This window comes from Sorex fumeus, unplaced genomic scaffold, assembly GCF_029834395.1.
Source record: "Sorex fumeus unplaced genomic scaffold, SorFum_2.1 ptg000008l, whole genome shotgun sequence".
Taxonomy (NCBI): domain Eukaryota; kingdom Metazoa; phylum Chordata; class Mammalia; order Eulipotyphla; family Soricidae; genus Sorex; species Sorex fumeus.
Window position 1 is genome coordinate 11974309 of NW_026606065.1, and position 16220 is coordinate 11990528.

Consider the following 16220-nt stretch of genomic DNA (forward strand, 5'->3'; position numbering starts at 1 on the left):
AAGAACTGATCAGAAAAAAAAATACCTATGTAGGAAAGAAGAGGAGAGCTAGCAAGAATAAATAGGATGTGTTTATATCAACATAAAGAAAACACTGTTTTATTGATCTGTTTAAAGAAAGGAAATCCTGGGAAGTCAGTTTGGAACAAATACATTCAGCCATTGTGAGACATAAATCAAGCAGTTGCTATTTACAATGACTATGTGTGTGTGTGTGTGTGTGTGTGTGTGTGTGTGTGTACATATATATGTATATATATTCTACAATGTAAATATAAATTAGGAATTTAATGTTCATGGAGAAGGGAATTTAAAAAATTAGAGCAATGGATCCAAAATACAAGTGCTCCACAATTTAAACTAGGAGAACTTCCTTTCTTGCCTTTTTTCCTTTTCTCCCTCCCTCTCTCTCTCTCTTTCCTCTCTTTTTCTTTGTTAGGGATCAAACTCAGGGCTTCATTCACAGGAGGAAATCTCTCTGCCACTAAGTTACACTTTCTGCCCCAAGCTACCTACAAATACCTACTACTTAACAAATTCCTTTTGGGGAAAAGAAAAAAGTCATAACATTCAAAGTGTTCTACTGGTAGCAATAAAACCTAGGTGAAATTAGATTAAAAATAAGGAATGTTATCTGAGCTTGATGACATAAGAGATATGAAAAGAAAAGAGTGCTTTTGTTACTTTAGATACAAATTATTTATGAAGAATTACATAAATGATCCGATTAAAAGACCACATAAATAATGTGGTCTAAGAGCTAATATACTTGGTCCAAATAATAAAAGCTCAGGGAGGTAAATAAAGAAAAGGAAATGGTACAGTTATCAGGAAAACCAAGAAAAAAAATAGTTTGTGTTGGTAAGAACTTGAATTCTTAAAAATTTTACTAACAGTACTAAATTATGTTTATTATAGGATGATTATACTATTTCTCTGATACTAGATTAAAAGTGATTTAAACTACCATTATTTTCTGTTTTGTTTTAATGGGGGAAAGGTCACACACGGTGGCAGTCACAGGTTATATTCTGGTGGTATTCAGGGGCCCACATGATGCTGAGGAAATTAGGCCTCTTGCAAGCAAAGCTTCCACTCCAGCTCTTTAAATCATCTATTCAGTCTACCATTCATCTTTTAATGAACTTTAAGTTTGCATATACTATACTGTTAAACCTATACTTTACCCAAAATCAGTTTTTGTAACTATATAAGCCATTGATAATAATATCTCTAGGCCTGTAGATACTAACCACAATAAAAAAATATGTAATAATAAAAATACGGGCTCTTAGTCAACTTGCCTTGGCAAGAAGTTCTGCTGTTAACTCAGTGTCTGCCTTTGGACAGGTTATTGAACCTCTCCTTAATACATCATTCTCATTTACTAAAAGGACATATCAATACTAACAGTATTAAAGGAGTGTATCAATTATTATAATTATTCTTATAACTTTTCTATAACTTAACTTTTCTGGCTCTCCTTAGTCTTCTATTTCCTTTTAGAGTGCCGAGTGACTCTTCTTACATTCTTCCTAACACAATTGAGTACCTGGCATACATTTCCTATTCCCTCTCTTCACTTCTGATTCATTTCCAAATTAACAGCATTCTGACTTCTACCGTAACAATTTTGTTGAAAATGAACATTGGTGAGGTTACTTTTCACACTGAGAGATCTAATTAAAGATCCATCTTATCCAAGACTACCTAGACATCATTGTTGACCACTTTCTTTTAAACTCTTAATGTTCCTGTTCTCTACGATCACTTAAACATCTTTTTTGTCTAGCGTCTCCTTACATCTTGCTATCAATATCTATTCCTTTTCATCCCCCTTTTCCTCTGCCCACCCCGTTCATGTTGCTATTCCCTTTCCTGGAGCTGTTGCCCTTTCAATTTTCATGCTTTCCTTAAAGTTTCAACTTTTGGATGTATTACCGTATCTTTTAAATCTTCATTTACAGTTGTTTCACATGTCTATCTGGGAGATCAGTTACAAAAATCAGATTCTCCAAAGCTAAGCACAGTTTGTCACCCAATATTCTCATCAACCTGTAGTTCCAACTATATTCTTGATCTCAGTTAATGGACCAACTGTATGCCTTATTTTCTCATTCATTAATACAATTCAACTCTACTGCCATAATTTTCACTTCATCATTAGTACCACTGTCACAGACCAAATACTAATATTATCTTGCCCGTACTGAAATAATGATTTTTAACATAACTATCCTATCTCTAGTTTGCTCATTTCAAGTTAATAAATTATTAAAATGAGATAAGAAAGGCCGCATGGGGCGGGGGGGGGAGGGCTCCACAGCTCCCGGAGAAGACACCAGCTCCCAAAAAGAGCCGAGATCACCGGGAAGTCCCAGATGGGGTAGGTGCCGCATCCTGCCTCCTCCAGATGGAACCCCGGTGACCAGAAGCCTCTACAAGCATAGCTTGAGTATGTGGGAACTAGGACTTTTCCTCCAAACCGCGTGGCCGCGTAAGTGGCCGCGCAACATCTCCATTTATACAAAGTGATCAATAGAAAGTAAATCATCCAACGTTTCTCCATGAAAATCAGGCTTAACTCTTATACAAACCACAACACCCAATAGGAGAGAGAGAACGAAAGGGAATGCCCTGCCACAGAGACAGGGTGGGTTGGGGAGGGTGGGGGTGGGAGGGATACTGGGATCTGCGGTGGTGGGAAATGGTCGCTGGTGGAGGGATGGGTATTCAAAAAAAGGTAAGGTAAAGGCCCTCCCATTGTTCGTCGATTTGCTCGAGCGGGCCCAGTAACGTCTCCATTGGAGACTTCGTTGTTACTGTGTTTGGCATATCGAATACATCACGGGGGGGCTTGCCAGGCTCTGCCGTGCAGGTGAGATACTCTCGGTAGCTTGCCGGGCTCTCTGAGAGGGGCAATAAATAAATTATTAAAACTAGGAAAGAGATCAATCTAAAATGGAAATTCAGTGATATTATTACTAGCCTAAAGCCTATATTTGTCAAGTACTGCATACCACTTACAGAATAAAATCCTGGATTTTGACATAACAATGCGAATTATCACTCTCTCTCATTATCATTTTTCTCACCAATTTCACTAATAGCCATATGCTATATGTTATTTTATATGTATACAGGTTTATATAGAGAGAGTGTGTATGTACAAATTATTGTAATACCATGATGTAATACTATTTTTCCTATTCTACAGACTTAGAAGATGAAACTGAAAGCAACTTTGTCTTGGTCATCAAATTAGAAAGGTAAAGTTGGTAACTGAAATGAAACCAAATCATATTACCCTAAGGAATTTCTTTGAGGTCAAAGTCCACACCATTCCTTTTTTTTTTCAACCTCCAGAACTTAGCAGAGTAACTGGCATACAGAATGGCTATTATTAAATATTAAACTGAATTGACTTTTTTAAAAAGAAAGGAAAAATAATGATAATATAATTATAAAAGATCCTCACATCACTAGCCAGAGAAGAAAGAGTTTATCTTCTTATATCACAATGTTATAAAAGGAAACTATAAACTGCGAGCTTTTAAAAAGTCTTTTCTTGGACACGAGCCATAGTACAGTGGGTAAGGTGTTTGCCTTGCACATGGCCAAACTGAGTTTAATCACCGGCATCCCATATGGTCCCTGGGCAGCACCAGTAGTGATTCCTGAGTGCAGAGCCATGAGTAAGCCCTGAGCACATCCAGGTGTGGCCCAAAATACAAAATAAATATTTTTTAATGTTATCTCTTCATTTTATTTAAACTTAGATATCTCTTGGCCAGGGAGTCAGATCAAAGGACTGGAGCACATAATTTGCACACTGGATCCGCCACCTCCAGTTAGATCTTTGGCATCATATGATGCTCTGAGCCATGCTGGAAGTGACGTGAAGCACTGAACCAGGGGTAGGACCTGAGCTCTGCCTGATGTGGCTCCAAAACAAAACAAAAATTAAATATCTCCTAAATTATGACAAAAATCTCTAAATTATTGAAAATAACTTTAGAATTCTTTAAGTCTTCAAATTGCATTCCATACATATGTCTTTTTTACTTTTGGACAATAACAGAAGTGCAAATGGTTTCACTAAAAATCACTATGCTAAACTATATAGTGTGTACATATGTGTTGTGAGTGGAATATCTGTGTGTGTAAAAATATATGCATATATACATGTGAATATGCAACATAAAGTATTCAAAGTATTAGAGTGGAGAGGTTGGGCTATACCAGAGGTGCTCAGGGCTTATTCCTGACTCTATGCTCAGGAAATACTGACAGAGCTCAGAAGACCATATGTGGTGTTAGAGTTTCAAATTGGGATCTGTGAGATCTTTCCAGTCTTTAAAAAAAATGTAAGTTTAGGCATATAGTCTTATAATAAGACTTCATTACACTTTAACTAAATGACTTCATTACATTTCAGAAATTCATTCTTTAGACAAACGTACAACAAAAGGTCACAAGGCCACCTGAAACTCTGGAAGCCATCAAAAACATCAAAATTATAAATCAACAAAAAAGACACAGCGGTATAGCTGACCTGTATCACAGTTTCAAACTAATTAAATTGCTGATAAAATATTTAGGAATGATTGAGGAAAATATAAATTATGAAAGTAACATAAACAAATCATTAAACATAAGCATGGGCTGCAGTAATTCCACAATAAGAGTTCAAATGGTTTCACACCACTGAGCTAGGATAAAACATGCCTTGCTGGCATTTCCATCTGCCAAAATAGCCATTTGCAATTAAAAATTAAAACTGGCATCACATCTTCGCAAGCAATTATCAAAAGGTTGCTGGCTGAGTTCCTTGTTTATATTGTTTCTTATAATAAGACTTCATTACACTTTAAACTATTCTTATGTTTTATTTTAGGCCATAATATTCCCATTACCAATATTTGAACAATTACCACTTTCAAACATGCCTAATTGTAATATAATCCTCAAATACTTAACATTGTACAAATTTCTGAGCACAGACATATATGAAAGATAAAGAGCACTTTATGTTGCTATTGTTGCAGGGCATAAAGCCCCATAAGGCCTCTTTACTTTTAAGGGAAATAATGGTTTTTAAGGAATGCAGGAGCAAAAATAATGTGAACAATAATTTTTATAGACATCAACTTCAGAACAGAATCTGCATGTAATTAATAAATTCATTCATTCAACTTTAAGTTCTGACATAAGGAATGACCAACAGAGTAAAATTCCATTGTACACCCAGAAAAAAAAGTGTGGAGATCTGGGCTACAAGTAAATGAATCGATCTGCATGGGTGAAGCATCTCTAGAAGACAGCCACTGTTCTGAGTTCTGATGACACAACAGAGAAGAGAACAGAAAGCCCCTGCATTTGAGTAACTGCGTGGAGACAAGCAAGAAACAGATTCCTACTCAAGTAGATTGCTCTATTTTAACACTTCAGAAAGATAACTTTGGCTTCTGTGTGTCACACATACCTTGCCAGGAGATAGGAATGAAAGTGGCCTCATCGAAGGAAGTAGCTTAGATAGGAGGACACCAAGTGACAGAAAGACCCTCACTTCTTATTGCAAATATTCCTCCCCTTTTTTGATAGAATCATAGATTAACCACAGTATCTTTTACCTTCTTGGCTTGATCACAGACAAAATTTAACTATTTAAAATAAAGATTTAGAGACCCATAAAGGTAAAAAATAATGATGATGATAATTAAATAAATAAAATTAAAAAGAAAAAGGAAAAAAGTATTCCAAGTCACAACATTAATGGGAATATTGGAAGAAAAACAATGGTCTTTCACTTTTAGACACATACCTTTCTCCTCAAAGTGAGTCATCAGTACACTTAGTCTAAGAAAGTCAAAAATACTTGGAAATTCCTTCAGTTTTAGCTCACTCTGAAACTCTTCTATGGGAGACTTCCATGGAAATTCCTGTGCTTATTCACTATGCGACCATGTCTGTTATATAAAAGACACCTTGTAAAATTCCTCTAATGCAAAGAAGTAGATTTTCTGAATGGAAATCACCCACTCAAGGGGGAAACAGATCGAGTAGCTCACACTGGCAACAACTTGGGCAAGAACTGTTATAATGATATTCCCAGAGCGCCATGCAACCCTCATATAGGACAAGTAAGTCATTCTGTCACGGGGACCATGTACCTAAAAAGAATTCTTGGTTTGCTTGATGAAGAAAATGTAGGGGTTAGACAGTCAAAGTGCAAGGAATAGGAAGTATCCAAGAGAACAGCAAGACTAAAAGTACACAAGAGAACAGCAGGAGACACAGGACAGAGTTGTTCCTTATGGCTGGTCTCAGGGCATATTATCAGAGATGGGACATGGAAAGACAAGTACAGGCCATATCACCAAAGGTCTTGTGAGCTGTTCAGGGGATCTGGAGTTGTTTTACACTACTATATCTATTTTCTCAATTCTTAATGACTCATGAATCTTCTTACATCACATTTCTAAACCTTATGACACCACAGAAGCTGATATAAAGAATACCATTAAAAACCTCCGTCATGACTAACCCAATTAAGCCTAATTTACCCTTATTAGTCTTTTCTGCAGCCCTGGAAATAACTAACCACACCCCTTAACTGCGTACCTTGTTTTTTCAGAGTTTATGAAAATTAGGTTTCCTGTTTTATCCTTTGGTCTATTGGATGCTTCATCATGTCTTTCCCAGATTTTCCTGTGCACTTTTACTCTCCCACCCACAGCTTGGTGTTCTCTAAACTGTGTCCTCCACCATGTCCTCATCACACCCTTCATTTCTAGGCTGTCTCACTGGGTATACTCATTGCGGCTGGAGCGATAGCACAGCGGGTAGGGCATCTGCCTTGCACGCAGCCAACATGGCCGACCCGAGTTCGATTCCTCCGCCCCTCTCGGAGAGCCCGGCAAGCTACCGAGAGTATTCGATATGCCAAACACAGTAACAACAAAGTCTCCAATGGAGACGTTACTGGGCCCGCTCGAGCAAATCGACGATCAACGGGAGGGCCTTTACCAATACAATAATACTCCTAGAAACTTCCAAGTTTAAATATCTAACCTAGACATATATATAAAGGTCTATTTTTTTTTGCTTTTTGGGTCACACCCGGTGATGCTCAGGGGTTACTCCTGGCTTTGCACTCAGGAATCACTCCTGGAGGTGTTCAGGGGACCATATGGGATGCTGGGAATCGAACCCGGGTTGGTCGCGTGCAAGGCAAACGCCCTACCCGCTGTGCTATTGCTCCAGCCCCTGAAAGGTCTAATTTTTTAACACATTTATTCATTCAGAATACTAATACCTATGTGTCACTACTACTTACAAGTAGACCACAATCCATATTCAGCATGAGGTTATCCAAGGTCAATATGTGTGCCCCTTTTCCTATTCTTTTCGGACAAAAGTTTAACTGTACCTAGAATTACTGTGTCAATTTGCCATTTTATATATTCTGCCAAGCAAAACTTCATTTTCCTTTGCTTTCCCCATCTGAAAATTATTCATTGGTTAAAATCCTGTTCATGCCTCACTTCCTTTTTGAAACCCATGATGATTTTTCTACCTTCATATCCATTTTCTTCTCTTTTCTATGGAACTTTTCATTCATTTCTATAATCGCTCGAATAACATTTTTAAAGAGTAATCCAAAGTCCTGTAGTCATCTGAAGCTGGAGTCTTCTCCATGAGAGTGGAAACTAAGACCCTGTAACTTTGGGAATTATCATCTAGTAGTCACTCAAATGTCTGCAGATGGAAAAATGAAAAAATAAGAAGAAAGTAAAGTGACCTGGGAATATTTTGAGAAAGGGAAAATCTGCAGTTTTAAGAAAAATTTCATGGCATCATCAGAGAGTTGGAAGACCAAAAAATAGAGTAGTGTGATTGAGAGGAGAAAATTACAAATGACCCAAAGGAGAAAAACTGCAAAACAGAAAGAGATAAAGGCAGAGTGAGAGTCACAAGAAAAAGAAAGGGAAAGATTTGAGAAATATTTATAAAGTGAACATGCAGAAACTTACTGATGATTTGTATGGCCAGTGGGAGGCATGTAAAAGTGAAGAGTCAAGGATGACTTGAAGCATGTGAAAGGAACATGCTACCTGATATCTGAGTAGCTCATCTGGTAAACTAAACAACAGAAGACAGGAAACTAGGCTGCCTGGTAAAAAAAAAAACAGTAAGGGCACAGGCTCACCTAATCTCTGCTAATTTACAAAGATTTTATGAAAATACCTAAAGTAGGCCATCTCATTCTTGCCACTTTCCTCGGCAGTGACTTAGGCTGTATAAACTTGAAATCCCATTTTGTACAATTAAAATACCATTTTAATTGTACAAAATAATTGCTTACTCAACAGAATTTTTTTCTTTACCTGAAACCTAACTTTAAACATACTTTCTTGCTTCTTGGCAGTGAAAATACTAGCAGACCAAATAAATCCATCCTTGAAGTACCTCATTAATCACAGTGCACTTGTTCTTGGCAAGAACCTTAATATGCTACAAAAATAGTTATTAAAGTAAGATTTGGGGATTCCCAGACTGGCAGGGAATTAGTTGGTTATACTGCTCTAATTTTTTTAATCATTTCTTTTATTATTAATGGTACTGTTAGACTTACAGCTCAAAATAACTTTGCGTAATAATTTAAGGTGTAAAGTCCAGCTATTCTAAAGCTCATTTAAAATCAGAAGCAACAGCTGTCAGAGATGGCCTGTTCCCCAGGTCAGCTGTACTTGTACAAAATCCTCCCAGAAGATGACAGTATCCAGTCTCCCTTTCTGTTGGTGAGGATCTAGAACCCCTATCTAAATTTTCAAGCATTACAGTTTCTGGTTCTAGAAATCTGTAACACAAGACTTAAATTTTGCATATCATATTTACAAGAGCATGACTGTGTAGCTACCAATAAGTACATTAATAAATACATTTGAAGAATCAGGCGAATTCAAAGCTCTTAAAATCAATTTTTCAAACTTTTAAAATTCTTTAAGTTCACTAAAACATATAGAACACCAAACATTGATAAACTTGTTTCACTGTAAAAAGTCTCCAAGTTCAAGGGCAACACTTAGTAGGTACAAAGTCTGAGCAGTAACTAAAGTTGCCCCTCTCCCTCTCTGAAAATTATGTATGATTTAGCAAAAATTAGAGGTTGTAAATGGCATCATATTATAAATCCAAAACTTATGACTATGATATTCATATTCTTGTAAAAAAATCATTACTCTTGCAGCATGTATTTCGCTGCGAAACTGAGCTCAGGTCATTATTATTAAATATTTTATTAGATCTGGACTGGTCAACGTAATTTATCAAGTTTACTTCATAACAAAATCAATTATATATCAATGCAGGGGGAATGAATATGAAAAGTACCAATAGTGTTTCCTATACCTATCATCCATTACAGCAACCACTTCTAACTTGATGTGAATTTGAATAAATGTTATTAACCTTTTGAAATAATGATGTGACACAGCGTTCTCCTTGTGTGCTTTGTAAGATGGAAAACTGGCTGTACCATTCTACCGAATGCTACATGTTTACATCAATCTGAGATTAAAAATCTCCAAACACCTTAGGCCACATTTAGCCGACTCCATCAATTTTCTGATTTCTACAGGGTCAAATTCTACGTTCACCTATTTACAAAACCAGCTCTTTCTTCCAAGTCATTCGAACAAATGTTTTTGGCCACCAGAAATATTATCCCTGGTGGGAGGGAAGCTCTATTTGGAAGGCATACCTCAATTCCCAAAGAAACCCAATTCATGCGTTCAAACCCTATGAGGATAAACCACTAAAAGGAAAAGAGAAAACGAGGAGAGAAAGGACAAGACGGGATAACAGCATACAAAGTCCCTTAAACATGTGCAGAGCCTGAATGAATGGACGTTGTTGGGGGTTGAGGAGTGAACAGTAGTAAACTTTAAAGCCACTGAGAGATTTTAAATGCCTACGGGGAAAATAAACATTTGCTTCCAATCATTTTCTCATTAAGCATTTTCTGTGAGATGGCGAGATCTTACTACACACACACACACACACACACACACACACACAAACACGCGCGCGTGCACGCACTGGCACTGGTTGCCACAAATGCCCACTGAAACCACAGCCTGATCACAGGGCGCGCGGCCCGTTGGCGCATCTTCTTCTAACGCTCGAGCTCGAGCTCCCACGCCCGGGACGCTCCACCGGCCTGGGTCTGCGCGGGAGCGTCCCCTCGCCCGGCCCCGCCAGACCTCGGCCACCTTTTGTGGCAGGAAAGAGTACAAGCTCAGACACATTTTCCGTTGCAGGCCAGAGTGGTGTCGGCGAGGCGTGTTTCCGGGTGCAACTTATAAAAAACCCGAGCCACAGTTTCCCCAGCTCCGCCCCGGGTTCCTCCTCTCCGCACCCCGTCGGAGCGCACCGTCACCCCTCACCAACCCGACCCACTCGCAGCGGCTTCCCCCCACCCCCACCCCCTGCCCGACTCCCAGCTCGCCGGCGTCCGGCTGGCTGGAAGTTTTTCTGCCTGTCGGGATCCGAATCGCTCCCAATTATCCGCGCAGCCCTCAAATACTAGGGGTGCGCGCGGCGGGACCGTTTCCCAGGGGTGCAAGTGGCGGGGGGGGGGGGGACGGCGAGCGGTTTGGAGAGGTGGAGCGGGGGACAAGTGGCAGGCTGGAGGAGGCGGAGGAGGAGGAGGAGGAGGAGGAGGAGGAGGAGGAGGAGGAGGAGGAGGAGGAGGAGGAGGAAGAGCGTAAACACGTGTAAAGAAATTGAAGGCACCACGTGTGCACGCGAGTGTGTGTTGGGGGGCGCGCTCGCGCACGCCGGACCCCGGGGGGTGACGGCGCGGGATGGGAAGGCGGGGACCCGGAGGGGGTGACCTGGGCTGGGGGAAAGCGAGGCACCTCGACCTCCCGCAACACACACACAACGCACACAACACACACACACCCCAAAGCGGGCGCGCGCAGCGGGGTACTCACACGAACGCGTGGTAGACGAACGCCCAGCCGCGGGGTCTCTCCAGCACGTTGTACAGGTAGTTCTGCAGCCGCCGGTACTTGACGTTGCGCCGGCAGCTCTGGCCGCTGGGGTAGGAGAGCGGTTTCCCCAGCAGGCTCATCCGGGCTCCCTGCTTGCCCCGCCGGCTCTCCCGCAGGCCGCCGCCGCCGCCGCCCAGAGCGGCCGCGCGGGTGCCGAGCAGCAGCAGCCCGTCGCCCCTGGCCGAGGCGGAGTTCAGCAGCACCCGGCCCCGGCCCGACTCCACATCCTTCATGCCGCTGCCCGGGCGCCCCCCCGCCCGCCGCCGCCGCCGCCGCCGCCCCGCCGCTCTTCACCCAGAGCCCGGCGGCGCCGCCCTCCTCTCCTCCCGCGTGGTGGCGGGGCATGGCATCACCACGGGCACGGCGAAGGGGGCGCCAGCGCCTGCGGCGGGGGCAGCGGCCTCATGCGCGCCCGCGGCGTGGCCGGGAGGAAGCGGCGGCCGACGGGGCGCCCCGGCCGGGCGCGCCCCCCACCCCCAGCCCCACCTCCAACCCCGACACCAGCACCCCGTGCCCGGGCGGGCGGACGCTGCCCACGAGCCCCGGCTCCTCGCTGCCTGTCGCTCGGGAATCCGGCGATCGGGTGCGGGCTGGCGGGGTGGCACTCGGCGCGGGGTCCCGGGGCTCGCTCCGTCTGCTTGCCGCCGTTGCCACTCCGAGTGCCAAGTGCCCTCCGGGTTGGGGCGGGCAAGTGCGGGGCGCTCTAAGGCGCGCTCCTACGCGCGCACACCCAGCCCCGTTGCTCCCCCCCCGTGGGTTCCTTCGCCGTCTTCACCCACACCTCCCGGCGGCGGCGTCCGCGCTGCACTCCGAGGGGACGCGTCCCTCTCCAAGAAGGCGGGAGCTGCGTCGGGGATCGGAAGGGTGCGAGCAGCCGGGTGCCAGGAGGAGTCCCTCGAGAAACGGGGTGGCTGCCCTCGGCCGCCCCTACGTCGCAACGGCAGGTCCTGCTGTCCTTCTGCGACGGGGAGTGTGCGAGCGGGCACAGCGCGGCTGGGCACTTTGGAGCGGCCGCGCGGGAACACGCTCCCGGCGCTGGCGCTCGACCGCCCCGGACCCTCCCGCGGGCCCTGGACCGCTCAGGGTGCGGCAAACCCGCAGGAACCGGCGGCCGCGCGGGGGAGGCAGGCAAGGGGCATCTCCCCCACGGTACACTCCTGTTAGCAGGCTGAGACTTTCCGTGCTCCAAGCAGGCGGTCACTCCGGGAGCAACTAGGCATCTTCCCAGCCCCGGGGGGTGACAGCGGGGCGCGGAAAAAACTCCGAAGTGGCCCTTCTGCGATGAGCGGGAGGCGCCCGCGCTCCGCCTGGGCACCGCTCAAAGCCTGGGAGCGGGAATCCGGTTTCCTGGGTCCAGAGATTGTCACTGAAGTCCGAGAAAGTCATTAAACTGCCAGGTCTCCAACGCGGCAGCGGCGGCGACGGTCCCTGGATCGGGGGGGGGGGGGGGGGGGGTGTGGATGGACGGGGTGGGGGTGGGGGGGAGTGGGAATCCTGGAGGCAGGCGAACCCAGCAGCGTCCTCACCCGTACTGCACCAGCAGAGTTGTGACTTACACGGTGCAAGATGCGTGCTCCCACCACCTGGCACCCCGGCGGCCCACAGCCCTGGACTAGGCGGTTGGCTGCTGTGGCACTGGCTGTGGCCGCTGGCCTTGGGCGCCACCTTATTAGCATAAGCAGTCAAACATCACAATCAGGAAAAAAAAAAAAAAACGGAAAGGACGCCAGGCTCGGGAACTTCTTCCTACGGACTGGATTTTTCCCCACCACCCACCCACCCACCCACGCATGTCTAGAAAACGGTCACCGAGTTACAGCAAAGACAGAGCCAGGGTGCCGTGATAAAGGCGTCTTTGCAAGGTGGTGGTTCCATGTGCCCCCTTTCCCCTCTCGGACGCCTAACACCCTGGCAGCAGGAGGGCAAATAAAAAAAACAATTAGTCTTAGCTGCCTAAAGCTCCCAACTCCCTATGGCAGTGCAAGCACCCACTCCGGCAGCTCTCTTCCGCCCGGTAGTAGCTCCCGTTGGGTGCTTTACTTTTGCTTTTTATTGTCACCGCTGTGGCGTGCGTAAAACCCCCTGGTGGGACCCTCGCACCGGCTCCTGGCCGCTCGCTGGAGAGGATCGTGCCTCCCTCTCACAAGCCACCCCCAGACCCCCTCCCTCCCTCCGGGAGGCAGGAGCTGCCTGGAAGGCAGGGGCGCAGCTGGCCACGCCGCCACGTGACTGCGCTCGAAGCCCTGACACCCCGAGGAGTCACTCCCGCTTGGCGCCCCAGCTTGGGTTTGACACTTCACACGCCCGCGCTAGGGGAGTGCGAGTGCGGGAGCGATTGCTCAGCGCCCTGCTCTTCCACGCGGATTCTGCGAGCAGCAGCGCCCGAGGCCAGCTCTCCCCTGCTGTGGCCGCAGAGGACCCAGCGTTCTGGGGGCGGGGGAGGAGGTGGGTGTTTGCTGTGGCTATATTTAGACTCCCCCGCGGAGTTTCCCTGGAGGGACTTTCAGGGTGGAAGAGTTAAAGACTGAAAATGACTCTCGTGCAGGCTTGTGAAAAGCTTGCCCTTTATTTGCAGACAGGAAAATAAAAACTATTCCCCCCCCCACACACACACGTAACCAAACAGGTTTCCTCCTACCAAACGCCACCCCAAGATTGTGCAGATCAGGTGTCTCCCATCCCACAGCTCATACGGGGCTGTTGGGTCCAGACTTGCTGGACCGGCAGGAAGTCTAGTCAAGGTGGGATACTGACACGTATCCCTGGGAGAGACCCAGATGTTCATTTCCCCAGAGTTACTTACCTGGGGGCCGGAGTGGGGATGTAGGATTAAGATTGGGGAAGCATGAAACTTGTAAACAGAAAGCATTAAAAAGTGAAAAACAGATCCGCTGGACGGTAGCAGTTCAAGAGCTGGGAAGGATCTTTGAGATCCGTTCTTCTAGCATAACCTGCCCTTTCAGAGCTCAGCAAACCTGCCGGGAACTTTACCTGTGGTTAGAACTCAGCAATTACGTCTTTCAGCAATCATCAATCCTGTCTTTCAATTTCCTTTGGCTCCCACCCAGCTGTTGGCGCCTCCCAATGACGCCTACAAAAGAGCATGGGTTGGGCGAGTCTACAAAAGAGCACTTTTGGAGTGAGGCACTTAGCTGCAATTCTTAGCCTGCTTATCCTGCCCTGTCCAGGGGGGAAAGGGAGCCCAGTGTGAGGCCTTAAGGAACAGATTCTCAGTTCATGCAGTGTTTCCTTGACTGCCTACAACCCGCTAACTTCCCTCACAAGGCAGGAATTAAAGAGTGGGGAAAACAAAGTGTGATTAAGCTTTTTGTTATTGTTGTGCCTTTGAATGCAGATGTTGCTAGGAGACTGCCTTCTATTCTTTTTTTGTGAAATACTAAAACCTAAATATCAAAAGAGGGTAGGCATAGTTCACAGAGTAAAGCAGCATAGTTTCTGTACATGATATTTACACGCTCTATATTTCAATTTGGAGATTATAGAGAGGTGTAGATGACAAGGGACAACCACCCTTTCCAAAGTAAATTGTCACTGTGGGAGATGTGATGTGATAGACCGTCCTCATCCTTTGCAGATGGGTTTACACTCTAAGTATTCCTTCCATCTTTACACGTTTTGTAAGATGCCTGCCTGAAATTTACGACCTTGGAAACTTATTCCCTGAAGTTTACATGGAGATGATTTCAACTGAAAGCAGTTACAAGAAATATTTTTATTTTAGTGTATCTTCTTGCCCGTTAAATTTTGTTCCTTCTGAAGGGTACTCTAAAAGAGAAATAATGAAAATCCTATACAAGAACTAGAGATGTCCATGAAACACTCTGAAGACAGAATAAATAGCTCTATGCTGAGTTACACCAAATATCAGAAACTCTATTTTATTCTCTGCTTTTTAAAATTCCCTCTATCGCTCTGTTTTTCCCATTTGTTCCAGACCAACCACAACAGCTTACACTCAAGGTTTCTATAAACTTGTGAATGTTATGGATGTTTTTTGATTCCGTGTAAGGTTCAGCTTCCAAAGTGATAATAATACATAGAGTTCTCAAAACATAAAGAGGGAAGAAATGGAAATCTAGTACTGAAATCTCTTCGTTCCTAAATACAATGCTCTTTTAAGTCAGGCCACACTTTGATTAGCTGTCATTTCCTTCCTGTCATCCCATAACCCGACCAATAAAAATGGCAACCTTAACTATGTCTGTTAATTATGTCTCTATAGCCATTGACTTAGTAAAAATATTAACCTCCTATTATTTTGAAGGTGCGATCAGATTGGCAATCTGGGAATGAGACAAACACAGAAAAAGAAAACACACATGGACAGTCCGAGCTTTAGGAAACTTGGACAGACAAAAATAGTCTCATAGGCTGCCCAGGTTCCCAACACCTGAGCCACTGCTTTAGACGACAGAGCATCACGGTCATGGTCCTCCCATTGTTCATCGATTTGCTCGAGCAGGCCCAGTAATGTCTCCATCACGAGAATTGTTGTTACTGTGTTTGGCATATCAAATACGTCATGCGTAGCTTGCCAGGCTCTGCCGTGCAGGTGAGATACTCTCGGTAGCTTGCCGGGCTCTCCAAAAGGGCGGAGGAATCGAACCCGGCTCGGCCAGGCTGGCTGCGTGCAAGGCAAACGCCTTACCGCTGTGCTATCACTCCAGCCCAGAAGACAGAGCATATCAACACAAAATAGGTATATGGAGATGAGAGGCTGGGGAATTTCACATAGCTAATCAGCAGACACCTTTTAAGTAGAGGGTAAAGTCATGACAATTTCTCATTCTATTTTTTCCCAAAAAAAATCAGTAACAATAAGGGGCCTCATTCCCCTGACCCTGAAAGAGCCTCCAATATGGCAGCATTGGGAAAGACGAATGGGGAGAGGCTGCTGAAATCTCAGGGCTGGAAACGTTACTGGCGCCCGCTCGTGTAAATAGATGAACACCGAGATGGCAGGGATACAATGATACAGTGATTTTCCCCCCGCCATTTTCTCTACATCTAAAAGGCCCTAAAATTTTTATCGTATGCTTTCCTGGGGCACATTTACCGCCAGAAGACATTTGTCATCTATTCTGCTCTTTTTCTGCTACTCTGTTTTTTCCTGAGTACACACTTGCCAATACTTTG

The 16220-nt window shown here is 44.8% G+C and overlaps 1 protein-coding gene across 1 annotated transcript in view; it reads right to left on the reverse strand.

Moving 5' to 3' along the window:
* Positions 1-11521, reverse strand: part of KCNQ5 (potassium voltage-gated channel subfamily Q member 5) — a 609327-nt gene extending 597806 nt beyond the window's left edge. The window contains 2 exon segments of the mRNA XM_056109768.1: positions 11004-11320; positions 11322-11521. Coding sequence (XP_055965743.1) covers positions 11004-11320; positions 11322-11408 — 404 coding nt within the window. The 5' untranslated portion in view covers positions 11409-11521.
* Between the last annotated feature and the right edge of the window lie 4699 nt (positions 11522-16220).